Genomic DNA, 18,068 nt, shown 5'->3' with positions numbered 1-18,068 from the left:
GAACGGACCCGATACCAGTCGGACAGGATATCATACTTACCTATTACAGCCATCCACCAAAGATTGTTGGAAATGGTCCTTCTTCATAAATACCGCCAAGGATTGGAACAAATTGCCGCCAGATATCGCCACAGCAAAGTCTCTTGAGATATTAAAGTTTCAAGTGACCAAAACCTCTAACTAACTCAACTCAACAATTTGTTCAACATTATTATTCAATCAAATTATGTCGAAACTGTTTGTTTGGGTATAATGGGGTATGTTGGGGTATATTGGGGTAAAAAGTCACGCCGGTTTTGAATCATGCGCAACTTGCTAGAATATTCATCATGTTGAATGTGGGGAGTATTTGGAAGAACTTGCTCTTGTTTAAAACACTTTCTCACATTTTCTGGAAATCAGTACCATCGTTTGAGCTTACATTTGGTCGTCTGGATTTTCTTCAAGTTTTTGGATGAATTGTTTCTTTTCTGTTGTTCCCGGAAATTCCTATAGCTTGTTTTTATTCCTAAAAGAGAGGATGGTTATCTTTTGGTCTCACAGCATATTTCATATGAGAAGCTTTTTGTTTGGATCCCTGCCTTAATTCAGTAATTCTTGAAGGTTCATCTGTTTAAGTATCTTTATGTAATATTTCCATAAACTGTTATCACAGAGATATGTCTCGCCTTTTTGTAATTTTGATAATGCAAATGTTGAAATTAAAATAGCAATACTTTAACATGTAAGTTATGCAAATATTTAAAGTCGATGAACATGACTGAAGGTACATGGCTTAACAATCTCCATGGAATGAGATGTGCCAATGCTAATACAACTGCATACCAAATATCATTGACTTATTATAAGTCGTTCCCTTTAAACAAACCTAAACACAAACATTAACTTGTAAACTATGTAAAAGTTTCAAAGTCAATGAACCATGATCAAGGGTGGAGCTATATAATCTCCATGGGAACGATACTTGCAAATGCCAATAAATTTGCATACCAAATGTCATTGACTTAACATTAGCAGTTCATCTTAAACTGATCTAATCACAAACTAATACATGTAAACTAAGCAAAAGTTTCAAAGTAAATAGACCATGACTGAGGTGGCGGGGCCAAATATTCTCCATGGAAATGAGATGTGCTAATGCTTATACAACTGAACACCAATTAACATTGGCCTAACACTAATGGTTCCCCTTGAACTGACCTAATCACAAACTAATACATGTTAACTTAGCAAAATTTTCAAAGTCTATAGACCATGACTAAGGAGGTGGAGCCAAATAATCTCCGTGGAAATGAGATATGCCAATGCTTATACAACTGCATACAAAATATCATTGACCTACCACTAGTGGTTCCCCATAAATTGACCTAATCACAAACTAATACATGTAAACTATGATAAATTTCAAAGTCAATAGACCTTGACCGAGGGGGCGGGGCCAAATAATCTTCATGGTAATGAGATGTGCCAATGCTAATACAACTGCATACCAAATATCATTGACCTACCACTAGTGGTTCACCATGAACTAGACCTAATCACAAACTAATACATTGTTAACGCCGCCGCCGCCGTCGCCACCGGAAACAGCATACCTATGTCTCGCTTTTTGACTCCGTCAAGGCGAGACAATAAAACGGTTGGCTTATCATCAACTGTTGTTTCATGGGTTGGTAGCTATTGCAGATATTTGTCAAGTTCATTTATATTTAGGTCTGGATCTATTTTTTCCCATATCAGTAATTTATAGGCTGCTATATAAAAATAAGATGTGGTATGATTGCCAATGAGGCAACTCTCCACAAGAGACCAAATGACACAGAAATTAACAACTATAGGTCACCGTACGACCTTCATCAATGAGTAAAAACCAGAAGTCCATTACTAGAGCCCTAGTAATGGACTTCTGGTAAAACCCATTCCGCATAGTCAGCTATAAAAGGCCACGAAATGACAAATGTAAAACAATTCAAACGAGAAAACTAACGGCTTGAATTATGTACAAAATAATGAACGAAAAACATACATGATATACAGCAACAAATGAGAACCACTGAATTACAGGCTCCTGCCTTGGGACAGGCACATACAGAATGTGGCGGGGTTAAACTAGTTTGTTGGCGCCAAACTCTCCCCTAACCTGGGACAGTGGTGTAACAGCACAACATAAGAACAAACTATGCAAAACAATAAACGAAAAAAAAAAAGCTATGTCTGTTTTTCTGTCCTGTCCTTGTATATTTCTAAATTCAGATTTGTACACTTAGGGAGCTACCATTTATTGGGGGGGGAGGGGATGAAAATTTTGTCCTGCATTTTTTTTTCATTAGTTTATCCTGACTGTTTTTACATTAATTGTCATCCTGCCTTTTTTTCTTTTGCCAAGTTGCTCATCCTGCATTTTTTTTCAAATTACATCCTTGCCACCCCATAAAAATCAAATAATAGCTCCCTCATATTAGTATGTGCGCTGAGGTTCAAACAGCAATTGTACTGTTATTGCTGAGGTTCAAACAGCAATTGTACTGTTATTGTTGAGGTTCAAACAGCAATTGTACTGTTATTATTGAGGTTCAAACAGCAATTGTACTGTTATTGCTGAGGTTCAAACAGCAATTGTACTGTTATTATTGAGGTTCAAACAGCAATTGTACTGTTATTGCTGAGGTTCAAACAGCAATTGTACTGTTATTGTTGAGGTTCAAACAGCAATTGTACTGTTATTATTGAGGTTCAAACAGCAATTGTACTGCTATTGTTGAGGTTCAAACAGCAATTGTACTGTTATTGTTGAGGTTCAAACAGTAATTGTACTGTTATTGTTGAGGTTCAAACAGCAATTGTACTGTTATTAGTACTTTCATCTAGTTCATGCTCACCTGTGACGTTAAAAGTCCATTAACACCAGAAATACACAACTGGACAATGTTCAAAATCAAAAGGGAGCTTCTTTTTATCTCAACACCTTTGTAAAGCTTGAGAAAGTTAATCCATACTAATGTATGATAAGTGAATAAGAGTGCACATGCTGAAATGTACACCTTACAATCATTCCATACCCCAAATATAGTTGACCCATTCCTTATAGTATCTGAAAAACAAACCAAATCACGTTAAAAAATAACATTGACTAATGAACAATGGAAATGAGGTCACAGTCAGAAGAAACATGCCAGACAAACATGTCATTCTATACAACAAATAAAGTTGACCTACTGCTTATTGTATCTGAGAAACAGAACTAATCATTTAACTTTAAACCTGGATCACTGATCCATGAAATGAGGTCGAGGTTAAGTGAACACTGTCTGACAGACATGTAACCTTGCAGGGATCCCATATACCAAAAATATTATTAGGTAAGAAATTGATATGACAAAACAAAACAGTCACTGAATCATGAAAATGAGGTCAAGGACAAAGGACATATGACAGACAGAAACTTGGTAACACAAGGCATCTATATACAAGGTTAAGCATCCAGGTGTTTTCCCTTCTGAAATATAAAGCTCTATAGAAATAGTTACGCTGGTGCTGACGGATTACTTCCCTATGTCTCGCATTCTAAGTCCCACAACTCTGGAAAAACAAAAGTGAAAATCATGAAAATGGACAGGGAGCTACTTTGATAATTCTAGCCTTGTGATAAGATTTCAGTAAAAAGTATCACAGCAAAGTTGAGTTATTGTACACATTAAAAAAAGATTCCAATTTCAAATAAATAAAGACCCATAACTCTGGAATGATGAATTGGAAATCATGAAAGTCAATGGAGCTTTCTTTTATCAATCCTAATGTTGTGATAAATTTCATGAGAATTGGTTGAAACATATCTGAGTTAGGGTACAAATGGTTTACATATGGTCTACTGAACACCATAATACATCCTGTCTAAAATGGTCGTATAAAAAGGAACAACCTTAGGGGTCCTACAGATGTCTCAACTACAAAGAACTTTTTTTAATTTATATGATTTCTCAAAAATTAAATAGCTTAGTATTTTATTGAAGAAAGTAGAGACATGATTGATACCACATACATATACTATCATGATATTAAGGTAAAAATAAAATAAAACTGGAAAACTTATGATGCTTGCACATAAACAAATAATTAATTCTGATACAAACAAACCAATACATTTAATAGGGTTTCAAGTTTCATAAATCTTGAACTGACTATGATATCATTATGTATTAGGGCAGCCATTTCAGAGATGGTGGTCGATGGGTAATTTTTGACACAGGAAATCAATTTGGAATAGCATCTTTTACATATAAAAATTTTCATTGAAATCTTAGAACAAAAAGATGTTTCTCAAAATTTGTGATTTTTAACAAATATAAAAGTTTTTACTTAAAACTTGACACTACTAATTGATTTCGAATAGCATTGTGTACCTTTAAAATAATTTTCGTTGCAATCTAAGCAATCAAATATGCTTTTCAAAGTCTGAGATTGATTTAAGCAAAAACTATTTTTACTGTAAAAAGGAGAAGGTTCAGGAAGGGATAAAACTGACCCCAAGATATTTTTTCTCTTTTAATCAGGCCAAAATACTACAAATTTCACGTAGATAGAGTTATGTAGATAGAGTTGTGATGTTACTATTAATACAAAATAAGTTCTTTTGGCAACTCACATTTTAAAATATAAAGTTATGACCCCTTAATTATGCATTATATTTGTTGTAACATCAGTTTTGGTCCCATTTTCCCGTAATTTTAATATGACAGTTTTAATCATAATCAACTTTGGCTGCCATACCTGATCCAGAAAATGTTTGTTTTTAGAATTCAATATAAACATTGGCACCTTTTGTTGCAGAACATTTTGGATCATGGGTTGTGACCAAGGTTTTCCAAAAGCTTTCAGGTCCGAAAAATGCACAAAATCATTGTATTTTGACAACTTCTCCATTATGTGCTGACTTTGGAGCCTATACTTTTATGATGAAATTTGATTTACCTAGCATTTAAGCTTTTGAAATGACTCTATTTAAGAACCAAATTGCAACCTTTGTGATATTTTATGATGAAGTTGAAATTCAGGCCATATTTTGCAAAAAATGTGCTTCGCCAAGTGCAGCTGGATACGACTGCAGAGGTCCAACCCTGTACAGATTGGGCAAAAAATGGACACAATATTCAAGCTTGATACAGGTCTGAATTTGGATTGTAATTAAATATTTGACACATTATAGGTTTCTGACACAGAATAAATGTAGTCAAAGAACTTGAAATTGGTTATATCATGGAAGTAAAATAATACTTCCATGGTTATATGATTTGAATTTATATTCAATTGAAGATTTCTTGCTATTGTGCAATACACTGTGCTGTTGCGCATACTTAGTAAATCTGTTTTCAGACTATATATATATATAAATAATTAGAAAAATAAATTGTGCCTCCCAATTTTTTTTGTGTGGAAAATTGATAATTTCTTAAATCTTGAGGAAAAAAAATTGACCCCCCCCCCCTCCACCAAAAAATAATTATATTTGAAGAAATTTTCTTTTTGTAAAATGTGGTACAATTTAAGAGACATCCATACACTACACAAGTTATTGTCTGAAAACTAGAAAAAATTGCTTGTTTTGGCCCCTTTTTCCTGAACGGTTTAGGCAATTACCCCAAAAATGAATCCCAACCTTCTACTTGTCGTATTGAACATTGTAGTACAATTTCCAAGCAATCAAAATACTTATACACAAGTTATTGTCCTGAAACTAGAAAAATGCTTGTTTTGGGCCCCTTTTTGGCCCCCAATTCCTAAACGGTTGGGACCATTACCCCCAAAAACAATCCCAACCTTCCTTTTGAGAATTTGAACCTTTTGGTTCCATACACTTAAACTAAAGTTATTGTCCTGAAAAAAAATGTCTTCGGACGACGACGTGATAGCAATATACGAACGCAAATTTTTTGCAGTCGTATAAAAAGTGAACCTTGTCCTTTGAAACTGGGAATCAATTTGGAATACCATAGTTTACCTTAAAATCAATTTTCATTGCAATCCTAGCACATAATAGTACTTTTTGTGATTTTTTTTTATTTAGACAAGACAAAAATAGTTAACTGCAATTCTCCCCCTCCCATAAGGGAAACAAAAAAGAATCAATTTTTTATTGACATCCTAGCACAAAAATGTGTTTCTTAAACTTGAGATTGGTTAATAATGTCACAGTATTTCCAAAACTAATGGCCTGATTTTCACCAAAAATGATATGCACATTTACGTTATATGCAAAAACCAGTGCAAAATTTCATTGACCTCCTACCAATTCTTTTGGAGTATTTGAGTTTACAAACATTGTTGATAGATGGACAAAGTGAAAACTATAGGGCTCCAACATCCTTGTGCAGGGCCCTTATTACAGAGTACAAGAAAGCAAAATACAATATAAGCATCTCAGTCATAAAAACCTCCAAAAAATTTATTAAAATATATCAGAACTAATTGGAGTAAAACCCTTTATAAAAATAACGATTTCTTTCATCAGATTAACTCTGTTATATCTGATCTACTTCTATAATGGATTCTCTGGCTTGTCCTACACCAATCCATTTAACTGAAAAAAACAAAGAAATATTTTCAAAAACAAACACCTCATACATATAATATTCCTTAAAATCATTTTAAAGTTCTTATACATTTCACATAAAAACAATTGGCTCCCAAGATAAATACTGCCATTTTGATATGTTTAATTATTTAGTGGCATTTTTGTAGATTTTGTATTGATGATGATTTTCACTTTTTACAGTTACTACCTATCTATCAACATTTTTGAGATAATTTTGGCCATACTGACTTGTAGATCTTATTTTTTGCTCTTTCAAGTTTCTAATACATCTATAACTTGAACAAAAATACCAAAAAACAGTAAAAATCATCATTCAAGGGCAATTGATCATTTGCCAAGTTAGTTGACATTTTTGGCCATGTTGCTTTCAGGGTGTTCACTTCATTCTATTTTTTAGGGTATGTTATGTTTGCCTAATTTTAAATCTTATATAGTGACATTTTTGTAGATTTTGTATCTATCAATTTTTCAGAGGTCAATAAATCCTACATTTTCAGAGAGCAATAAATCCTATAAAGAGTCTGACAATTTTGGCCATACTGACTTGCTTGTAGATCTTATTTTGCTCTTTAATGTTTTTTCTAAATCTTCAATAATTTAAACAAAAATGCCCCAAAAAACGGTCAAAATCATCATTCAGGGACAATTTATCCTATAAGGAGTCAGTTGACAATTTTGGCCATGTTGCTTTCAGGGTTTTCCGTTCATTCAATTTGAGGGGTCCAATATCATTTTAAAGGCCTTTAATTTTTTTTGGGGGGGAGGGGATATTACCCCCTAGGATTTTTTTAAAATCTTGCATTCTAGTGCATTCTTAGCATTAGAAGTAATGCTTGAAAATGTCAGTTCTGGAATTTTTTTACAGTATGTAGTCATGTAAGTGCTACTTCATGCATTGAATTGTTGAATCAAATTGTTTGTAATTAATTGTAAAATAAACTTGTTAATTTAGATGTATTTTTTGTTTGTTTTTGTTCAATAACTTGGTGTGTTCTTTTCATCTTTTAGGTTATGTAAATGATCGTCACGTTTAATATGTCCTTTTCATTTTTTTTTCTAATATTTATAAATATTACTTTTAAGATAATATCTGCAGATTGATGTTTACCCATCAACTATATCCACTCTCATGTACCTTTACCATATGTATTTATAATAAAAGAACAGAGTTCCAATGTCCCCCTACGATGCATATATTTTATCTGTCCAAAGCTAATAACTAAAAAAATAAACAGCTGTGCCATGAGCGCATGATACGCCCGCAAAATTTTCAAAGAATAAAGTTCAATAACTTCTCAATGTCATATCAGAAAGGGAGGTTATCTTCATAGATATAAATCAGTCACCATAGTTTAACCAAAACTGCCCAAAGCACTTTAAAGATAATCACAGAAAACTAGAAAACACCCCTTTATTATGAATAAAATTCCATAACTCGGAAATTTAAAATCGAAAATATTTAAACATCAAATGGGAGCGAAAGACAACAGATATAAACAATTTACCAAAATTTCATGAGAACTCCCGAAGGAGTTTTTGAGTTATTGTGCGAAAAATGGAAAATCCTCCCTTTTTTAATGAAGAAAACCCCATAACTCGGAAACGTAAAATCTAAAATTTATAAAAATCAAAAGGGAGCTCACGTCAATAGATATGAACAATTCATCAAAGTTTCATGCAAATTGGTTAAAGCGTTAATGTCCGACATATTGACAATGGACAACGGTATACCTTAATATGTCCCGTAAACGGGCGTATAAAAAACCTTAAATCAATCCCAACCATTCTATTGTGGTATGGAACCATTGTCTAAAATTTCATAGAGATCCATACACTTATACAAGTTGTTGTCTGCAAACCAAACTGTCTGACGCAGACATCGCCATAACATAATACGAACACAAAAAATTTTGCGGGTGTATAAAAATGAAAATAACAACCATCAAATATCAAATAAACAGGCTTTCAGGCATTTAATACATTAAAAAATAAAATGCTTCGCCATCGCATCCTGATACGACCGCAGAGGTCAAACCCTGAACAGTTGGGGCAAGTTTGGACACACTATTCAAGCTTGATACTGTCTGAATTTGGATTGTGATCAAATTTTTGACATAATATAGGTTTCAGACACAAAATAAATGTGGTCAAAGATCTTAAAAATTTGAAATGGGACATTTAATTTACCTAGTATGGTCTGATATCCAAAATCTAACAACATGGTTAGATTCAGCATATAAAAATAAACTGCTTCGCTGAGCGCAGCTGGATACGCTTGCAGAGGTCCAACCCTGAACAGTTGGGGCAAAAATGGACACAATATTCAAGCTTGATACAGGTCTGAATTTGGATTGTAATTAAATATTTGACATATTATAGGTTTCTGAATAAATGTAGTCAAAGAACTTGAAATTGGTTATATGAATTGAATTTATATTCAATTAAAGATTTCTTGCTGTTGTGCATAGCTTTGCTATCCATCTATACACTAAACAAATACATACTGGTAAGATATAAGTATCTTATTCGAAACCCAGATGGTGTAGCTGGGGACGGTGGGTGGGATAGCCGATTAAAAATGTATACCAGTTCAGCTTGTTACTTTATAATAAGGTCATCAAAACACATACCCCCTCTAGGATTAATCGCTAATTGTTAAGCCTAATCACACATTTTTTGCAAGAACTTTTGTCAATTATTCAAAAAACTTGATTATTTACAATCTTTAATATATACTTTCACATCCAACTAATACAGGGGGAGGTACCATTTATGGTCACAACAGCCATTCAGATGTCATCTACAGTAACCTTCACAGATATACATATGCTTGACCAAGAGGAACATTTTTAATCTATATCTAAAGTATGTTTTATATAATTGTTAATAGAACTCCTGATCAGTTGCTGTCACAGTTAATGCATTCACTTCATTGTCTTATATTTACCACGACGACATATTTTTAACTTAAGACCTTATTGACAACTTTTTCTTTCTTAAAAAATTTAACGATTAATTTAAACCCGATTCCTTTTATAGCTTACCAGCTGAGACAAATATTACATGTGAGTTTGTAGATTAATATTTGTAAGCACTACATAAAGATACTCTTCAAAATAAACACTGTAATTAAACAAGAGTGCATACAATAAAATGTCTCACCTGCTTTACTGACCATTGATGTTATGTTGAAAGTCTTAAAGATAAAGGTTTTACTACAAGTATCACATAAACTTAACATTTTCAAAGATCCATGACAATGAGGTCATGGTCAGATAAATGCTGTCAGACAGACATGTACACCTTACAATTATTCCTTACACTAAATATAGTTGACCTACTGCTATTAGTATCTGAGAAACAGACCTAATTACGTTACTTTAACCTTGATCACTGATCCATCAAATGAGGTCAAGGTTAGGTGAACCCTGTCTGACGGACATGTAGACGTTGCAAAGAACCCATATACCACATATTATTATCCTATTACTCATAATAAGTGAGAAATTCACATGAAACAAGAGTGCATACAATAAAATGTCTCACCTGCTTTACTGACCATTGATGTTATGTTGAAAGTCTTAAAGATAAAGGTTTTACTACAAGTATCACATAAACTTAACATTTTCAAAGATCCATGACAATGAGGTCATGGTCAGATAAATGCTGTCAGACAGACATGTACACCTTACAATTATTCCTTACACTAAATATAGTTGACCTACTGCTATTAGTATCTGAGAAACAGACCTAATTACGTTACTTTAACCTTGATCACTGATCCATCAAATGAGGTCAAGGTTAGGTGAACCCTGTCTGACGGACATGTAGACGTTGCAAGGAACCCATATACCACATATTATTATCCTATTACTCATAATAAGTGAGAAATTCACATGACACAAAAACTATAATTTTTTTCAAGTAGTTGCTGAACCATGAAAATGAGGTCAAGGACAATGGACATATGACAGACCAAAACATTGTAACATACGGTATCTGCATAGAAGGTATCACTAGGAAGCATGCAGGTCTTTTACCTTCTGAAATATAAAGCTTAATACAAATAGATTACACCACCACCGCTGCTAGATAGTAATCCCTATGTCTTGCAAAACTGAATTTATAATAACCTCACTCAAATGGACAATACCTGTTATGGTGTCTGTAACATGTAAAAAAGTTGTCAGCTTAATGGAGATGGCTTAACAGGAAGACAGTAACAATATAATATTGAACTAGAGGCTCTCAAGAGCCTGTGTGGCTCACCTGATTCTACTTCGGTTTTGGAAATCATGTAAAAATAGATTAAAATCATAACAGATACTCTCATAAAGAGACCAAATTTGGTTTAATATTGGCCCAGTAATTTAAAAAAAATCCTGGTGGCCATCTTGATCAGTAAATCAGCAACAAACTAGCAACACTTCATCAGCACCTCATAAGAAACATTTATGCCATGTTTGGTTTCATTCCATTCAGTGCACCTCTAGAAGAAGCATTTGTATGTATTTCCCATAGGGTCTTATGTTAAAGGAAGTCCCCCCGCTGGCAGCCATCTTGGATGAAGGATCAGCTTCAAAGTAACAACACTTAGTCAGCACCTCATAAGGAACATTCATGCTACGTTTGGTTTCAATCCATTCAGTGGTTCTCTAAAAGAAGACATTTGTCTTTATTGTCCATAGGGTCCTTTGTTAAACATTGTCCCAAGCTGGCAGCCATCTTGGATGATGGATCGGCTTCAAAGTAACAACACTTGGTCAGCACTTCATAAGGAACATTCATGCCATGTTTGGTTTCATTCCATTCAGTGGTTCTCTAAAAGAAGACATTTGTATGTATTTCCCATAGGGCCATATGTTAAACTAAGTCCCCCGCTGGCGGCCATCTTAGATTATGGATCGGCTTCAAAGTAACAACTCTTGGTCAGCACCTCATAAGGAACATTCATGCCATGTTTGGTTTCATTCCATTCAGTGGTTCTCTAAAAGAAGACACTTGTAAATATTTCCCATAGGGTCCTATGTTAAACTTAGTCCCCTGCTGGAGGCCATCTTGGATTATTGATCAGCTTCAAAGTAACAACACTTGCTCAGCACCTCATAAGGAACATTCATGCCATGTTTGGTTTCATTCCATTCAGTGGTTCTCTAAAAGAAGACATTTGTATGTATTTCCCATAGGGTCCTATGTTAAACGAAGTCCCCCGCTGCGGCCATCTTGGATTATGGATCGGCTTGAAAGTAACAACACTAGGTCAGCACCTCAAAAGGAACATTCATGCCATGTTTGGTTTCATTCTATTCTGTGGTTCTCTAAAAGAAGACATTTGTATGTATTTCCCATAGGGTCCTATGTTAAACTATTAAAGTCTCCCGCTGGCGGCCATCTTAGATTATGGATCGGCTTCAAAGTAACAACACTTGGTTAGCACCTCATAAGGAACATTCATGCCATGTTTGGTTTCATTCCATTCAGTGGTTCTCTAAAAGAAGACATTTGTATGTATTTCCCATAAGGTCCTATGTTAAACTAAGTCCCCCGCTGGCGGCCATCTTGGATTATGGATTGGCTTCAAAGTAACAACACTTGGTCAGCACCTCGTAAGGAACATTCATACCATGTTTGGTTTTATTCTATTCAGTGGTTCTGTAGAAGAAGTTCAAAATGTAATAAACTGCTTCGCTGAGTGCAGCTAGATACGCCCGCAGAGGTCCAACCCTGAACAGTTGGGGCAAAAATGGACACAATATTCAAGCTTGATTCAGGTCTGAATTTGGATTGTAATTAAATATTTGACATATTATAGGTTTCTGAATAAATGTAGTCAAAGAACTTGAAATTGGTTATATGAATTGAACTTATATTGAATTAAAGATTTCTTGCTGTTGCGCAATACTTAGTAAATCTGTTGTCAGACTATAAACAAATAAAGTTCAATAAATTCTCAATGTCATATTAGAAATTTATCAAAATAAAAAGGGAGCTTACATCAATAGATATAAACAATTCACCAATGTTTCATGAGAATTGGTGACAGCATTTTCGAGTTATTGTCCGAAAACTGGAAAATCCCCCCTTTTTTAATGAATAAAACCCCATAACTCAAAAATGTAAAATGTAAAATTTATAAAATTCTAAAGGGAGCTTACATCAATACATACAAACAATTCACCAAAGTTTCATAAGAATTGCTGAAAGCATTTTTGAGTTTCTGTCTAAAAACTGGAAAATCCCCCCTTTTTTTATGAATAAAACCCCATAACTCGTAAACATAAAATCTAAAATTTATAAAAATCGAAAGGGAGCTCATGTCAATAGATATAAACAATTCACCACAATTTCTTGCAAGTTGGTGAAAGCATTCTTGACTTATTGTCCGAAAACTGGAAAATCCCCCTTTTTTTAATGAATAAAACCCCATAACTCGGAAACGTAAAATCTAAATTTTATAAAAAACGAAAGGGAGCTCACGTCAATAGATATAAACAATTCACCAAAGTTTTATGCAAATTGGTTAAAGCATTTTTGAGTTAATGTCTGACATGTTGACGACGGACAGACGGACGGACAGAGGTATGCCATAATACGTCCCGTAAACGGGCGTATAAAAAGTTAACGACGATGACGAGGGACGCCAAGTGATGAGAAAAACTCACTTGGCCCTTTGGGCCAGGTGAGCTAAAAATGGGGCTGTTTAATCACATTGTCAACACCATCTTGTTTTCTCTGATAAATGAGAACTATTGAAAGCTCTGTTTCTATAAACTCACCTGGTACATTCATTAACTCCTGTATTTTCCTGACATAAGCCTGAGCATTAGGAGGAAGATCACTAAATGATCTAGCTTTTGAAGTGTCCAGATTCCAACCAGGAAGGGTGATATACTCAACTGTTACATGCTTTAAGTCTTCCGCTAGAGCTATAAAAAAATAGACATACTATAAGAAACTAATCATCAATATAAACCACAACTTGCATATATCATATGTATATTTATCAAGTACACCATCAAATTCAAATTGTTGAATATGCATCAGCACGAATAACACTAATAACAAATTCAAATGTAATATATGGTCTATACCTATTTTCTGATTATATTTAATTTTATCCGTACTGATATGATTTATAACCTACTTTCTTCAACTATTCATTGATAAATTTAGAAGTTATTAAAAAACTTTCCTTGGGTAAAGTTGACCTTTGGCGATTATTATTAGATTCCTTTGAGGCATATATAGCTCTCATGTATTCAGATATTCATACATCCTTGGCTATCAAACATTTGGGTTTGAGAGTTCCTGAAGAAGGTAAATCAAGAAAAGCGCTTCAGTCACACCAAATTTAGAAACACATTTTATTTTCATATATTAAAGTTTTATGAAAATCCTGACCCATATATTCTCACATTGGTACAAGTGGATTATCTGATTTATCCAATCGAGATAGTTAAATTATCGAGTTTTAAAACTTGAGCATTGGCGAGGACTTTAAAACTCGATAATTGAACTATCAAGATTGGATAAATCCTATAATCCACTGGTATTATGTAAGAATCTGTTTCTCTAATATAATGATTATTAAATCAATTTTCATTTTTAATAAAATAAAATCCACTTCCAATGCCATCCACATTCTGAATTTCTATGTGATTCAAATGTTAAGATGTCAATTTTTCTAACACCTGTTAGCACTTTTCCTTTCATCCAGGGAGCTGATAAAGGTTTGTGACCTTTTAACTTAGCCGATCATCTTCTGACATTATCGGCAACCACACGTTGATTAACTTTTTTTAATCAATGGATTCGGAAAGGGTGAAATTGCCAAAAAATTAGAGAAATAATTAAAACCCAATTGTTCTGAGAACAATTGAAGGTCTTTCCACATTACATTTCTAGATAACTGATGAGAAGCTTCTTTTGGTTTACTATTGGAGTCCAATCCTAGGTTTCTTCATACTGATTCAAAAAATATATGGTTTCTTTATACTTTGTCTTAAATATGGGAGATAATTTGCTACTTCCGGTTAAGAAAATGCCATTTCCAGACTCATATGACAGCTTTTTTTGCACTGATTCTAAAAATATATGGTTTCATATACTTTTGGTCTCAAGTATGGGGATAATTTGCTACTTCCGGTTAAGAAAATGTCATTTCCGGTTTCAAAAGATAGCTTATTTTCCACTGATTCCGAAAATATATGGTTTCTATATACTTTTCTTTGAAATAAAGGACTTATAAGCTACTTCCAGTTTAAAGAAGGTGACTTCTGGTGTTATCTAAAAGGTATGCTGATTTTAAAAATAAATAGTTTATTTAGTATTTTTTCCTTAAATGAGTGCAAAAAAACCTACTTCCGGTTTGCACAAGTTCACTTCCTGTTGTTATTTGTCAAGGTCATGTGTCAACTAACCTTTTGCAAAAGTCACTATGACTTCATCATGTACCAGAATGAAGATATATTCGATTTACCTTAAATTTCAACTTTTAAGGGGCAATAACTCCTATAAGGTATAATCAGATCGCTTCAGACTAAATGTACCATTTGTTCGTCTCAACAACCCAAACATTTAGCATCAGTTCTTTTATATGTAGCTTTTATAGTATAAGATAAGATGCACACACAAGCAAAGGGCAAAATTTAGAAAATGACCTTCACCTTTGACCTTGACACAATTTTCATGTTGGTGTACCAAGGACCTCAAATCAAGATACCCTAGGTCTCTATCACTTACGGTTCATGAGTTACATTCATATATCACTTATGTCAAATACAAAAGGGGAAATAACTCTCATATGGAGGCTCAGTATCGCTTTGGTTAAAATAGACTGAGGCATCCTGAGGATTTAATGAGCAATTTGGAAAAATAAATTTGTCGACTTCTTTTACAGTTGCAAAGGAGAAGGAGTAAACTGCTTCGCTGAGCGCAGCTGGATACCCCCGCAGAGGTCCAACCCTGAACAGTTGGGGCAAAAATGGACACAATATTCAAGCTTGATACAGGTCTGAATTTGGATTGTAATTAATATTCGACATATAGGTTTCTGAATAATTGAGTCAAAGAACTTGAAATTGGTTATATGAATTGAATTTATATTCAATTAACGATTTCTTGCTGTTGCACAATACTTAGTAAATCTGTTGTAAGACTATAAACAAATAAAATTTATAAAATTCTAAAGGGAGCTTACATCAATAGATATAATAAATTCACCAAAGTTTCATAAGAATTGCTGAAAGCATTTTTGAGTTATTGTCTGAAAACTGGAAAATCCCCCTTTTTTAATAAATAAAACCCCATAACTCGGAAATGTAAAATCTAAAATTTATAAAATTCTAAAGGGAGCTTACATCAATAAATATCAACAATTCATCAAAGTTTCATGAGAACTGCTGAAAGCATTTTTGAGTTATTGTCCGAAAACTGGAAAATCACTGTTTTTTTTATGAATAAAACCCCGTAACTTGGAAACAGAATTTAAAATTTATAAAAATCAAAAGGGAGCTCATGTCAATAGATATAAAAAATAACCAAAATTTCTTGCAAGTTCGTGAAAGCATTCTTGAGTTATTGTCCGAAAACTGGAAAATCACCCTTTTTTTAATGAATAAAACCCTTGAACTCAGAAACGTAAAATCTAAAATTTATAAAAAACAAAAGGGAGCTCACGTCAATAGATATAAACAATTCATCAAAGTTTTATGCAAATTGGTTAAAGCATTCTTGAGTTAATGTCCGACATGTTGACGACGGACGGACAGACGGACAACGGTATACCATAATACGTCCCGAAAACGGGCGTATAAAAACAGTGTTCAGGGAGATAACTCTTACAAAGAAACTAGTTCAGTTTAACAGGGTCAAATTTAAAAGTGCATAAACTGTTCTATAACATTTACCAAATATCTAAGCGACATGTTGCGAAACAAAATTTACACGCAAGAAACAAATTTGGCGGAAGAAAAAAAAAAATTAAAAACCAATTGTTCAGAGAACAATTAAAGGTCTTTCCACATTACAGATAATTTATTCATAGTAAGCAGCCATTTTTGATGGTCTTTTGTAACATAGTCTCACTCAAATTTAAAAGAGACCACAAAAAAGGGACCTAATAAACAATTGCTCCTTGTATGCATTCTGACCAATTATGCACGCTATCCCACGTGAATATCAGATATTTATTTGAAGTTACCCAAGCTATATTATTGTGCCAGATAGTTTTGTTTCATATTTATTTCAGTTTTCATAGAAAACAAACATTTGTTCTGGTTGAATGTCACGGACAGTATACACCATGCCCTCTCATGGCGTCGTAATTTTTATTTTAATTGAAGAAATATTGAAAAGCTTATTTAACCACTGTTCAATATGATATCAAAATTCTCTAGTGGTTTCTTCTTATGTCCTACGATTTTCTACGTATGTTATTTTCATAGTTCTGTAATTTATTTACACCATCTGTAGTAATTATTTAAAATGTTAACTTGGCATGCCATACATGATAGAAAATGCGGATGTGAAAGAAAGCACTTTATCAAAGCGTCAACATGAGATTACATTCCGCAGAGGTTACATTTCGACGATTTCGTCTTTAAAAAACAAAATACATGTATCTAAAAGGACATTTGTACTAAATTTTTATGTTGACACCCATATCGATCTGCTGGATGTAGAATTTTACGGAAAAAAACTACGACTCTTATTTAAAACTGTCATATTTTTGTTTGCATAGCACATACCGGGCTAATTATTAAAAAATAACGTGAAAATGAACTTTAAAATAATTTGCAAATTCATAATTTTTATTTCCACCAATTTGTCTTGTTTTCTAATAAAAACAGTTATGTCTTATGAGGACGTATCTATCTGTGTTTAAAAACCTCTCCGGATCGGTGGTTAACTAAGCTTCGCTAAAAACAAAGACTTGTTATTCCATTTTCTTCTTTTTTGTTTGTTATAAATAAGAAAATAATAAATTATAGAATTTCTTCTATTTATAGCAATTTCACAAGTTCTTGGCAGTGGCGGATCCAGAAATTTTCAAAAGGGGGGGGGGCCTACTGACTGCCTAAGAGGGGGCCCGCTCCAGTCATGCTTCAGTGATTCCCTATATAATCAACCAAATTTTTTCCACAAAAGGGAGGGCCCGGGCCCCCTGAAAAACCCTCTAAATCCGCCTCTGCTTGGTACAGTTATTTCGTCACTGAGAATCTATGAGGGGCCTGATGGGTTATTTTCGTTTTTCGTGATCGGCACATTTTTCGCTATCGTGATCCGTTTTTCTACAGATTTTTTTTTTTTTTATATTTTCGTGATCCGTGATCATGGAAATTTATTTTCTGTGAATCGTGATTGACAAAAAAATCAACTCGTGAATCGTGATGAGACCCCCCCATCAGGCCCCTCATCTATCGTACCTCGGAAATGGTGGCGTTGAATCAGGATTTGCTTGTTAGCAAAAGTTAAATTT

At 33.7% G+C, this 18,068-nt stretch overlaps 1 protein-coding gene and 1 long non-coding RNA gene across 5 annotated transcripts in view; one reads left to right on the top strand and one right to left on the bottom strand.

The window, feature by feature from the left end:
- Positions 1 to 18,068, top strand: part of LOC127699011 (uncharacterized) — a 314,933-nt gene that overhangs the window by 66,459 nt on the left and 230,406 nt on the right. The window lies entirely within an intron of this gene.
- The window catches only part of LOC127698964 (adenylosuccinate synthetase isozyme 1-like), a 269,886-nt gene continuing 255,802 nt past the window's right edge, over positions 3,985 to 18,068 (bottom strand). For both annotated transcript variants that reach the window (XM_052202747.1, XM_052202748.1), the window contains exons 12-13: positions 13,366 to 13,515; positions 3,985 to 6,574 (exon numbers count right to left, since the gene is read on the bottom strand). In XM_052202747.1, the coding sequence (XP_052058707.1) occupies positions 6,516 to 6,574; positions 13,366 to 13,515 (209 nt within the window). In that variant the 3' untranslated portion in view covers positions 3,985 to 6,515. The remainder of the gene's footprint in view (positions 6,575 to 13,365; positions 13,516 to 18,068) is intronic.

The sequence above is a fragment of the Mytilus californianus genome, unplaced genomic scaffold (assembly GCF_021869535.1).
Source record: "Mytilus californianus isolate M0D057914Y unplaced genomic scaffold, xbMytCali1.0.p SCAF_4, whole genome shotgun sequence".
Taxonomy (NCBI): Eukaryota; Metazoa; Mollusca; class Bivalvia; order Mytilida; family Mytilidae; genus Mytilus; species Mytilus californianus.
The sequence above is the reverse complement of the archived record's forward strand: the minus strand, read 5'-3'. Positions and strand labels throughout refer to the sequence as shown.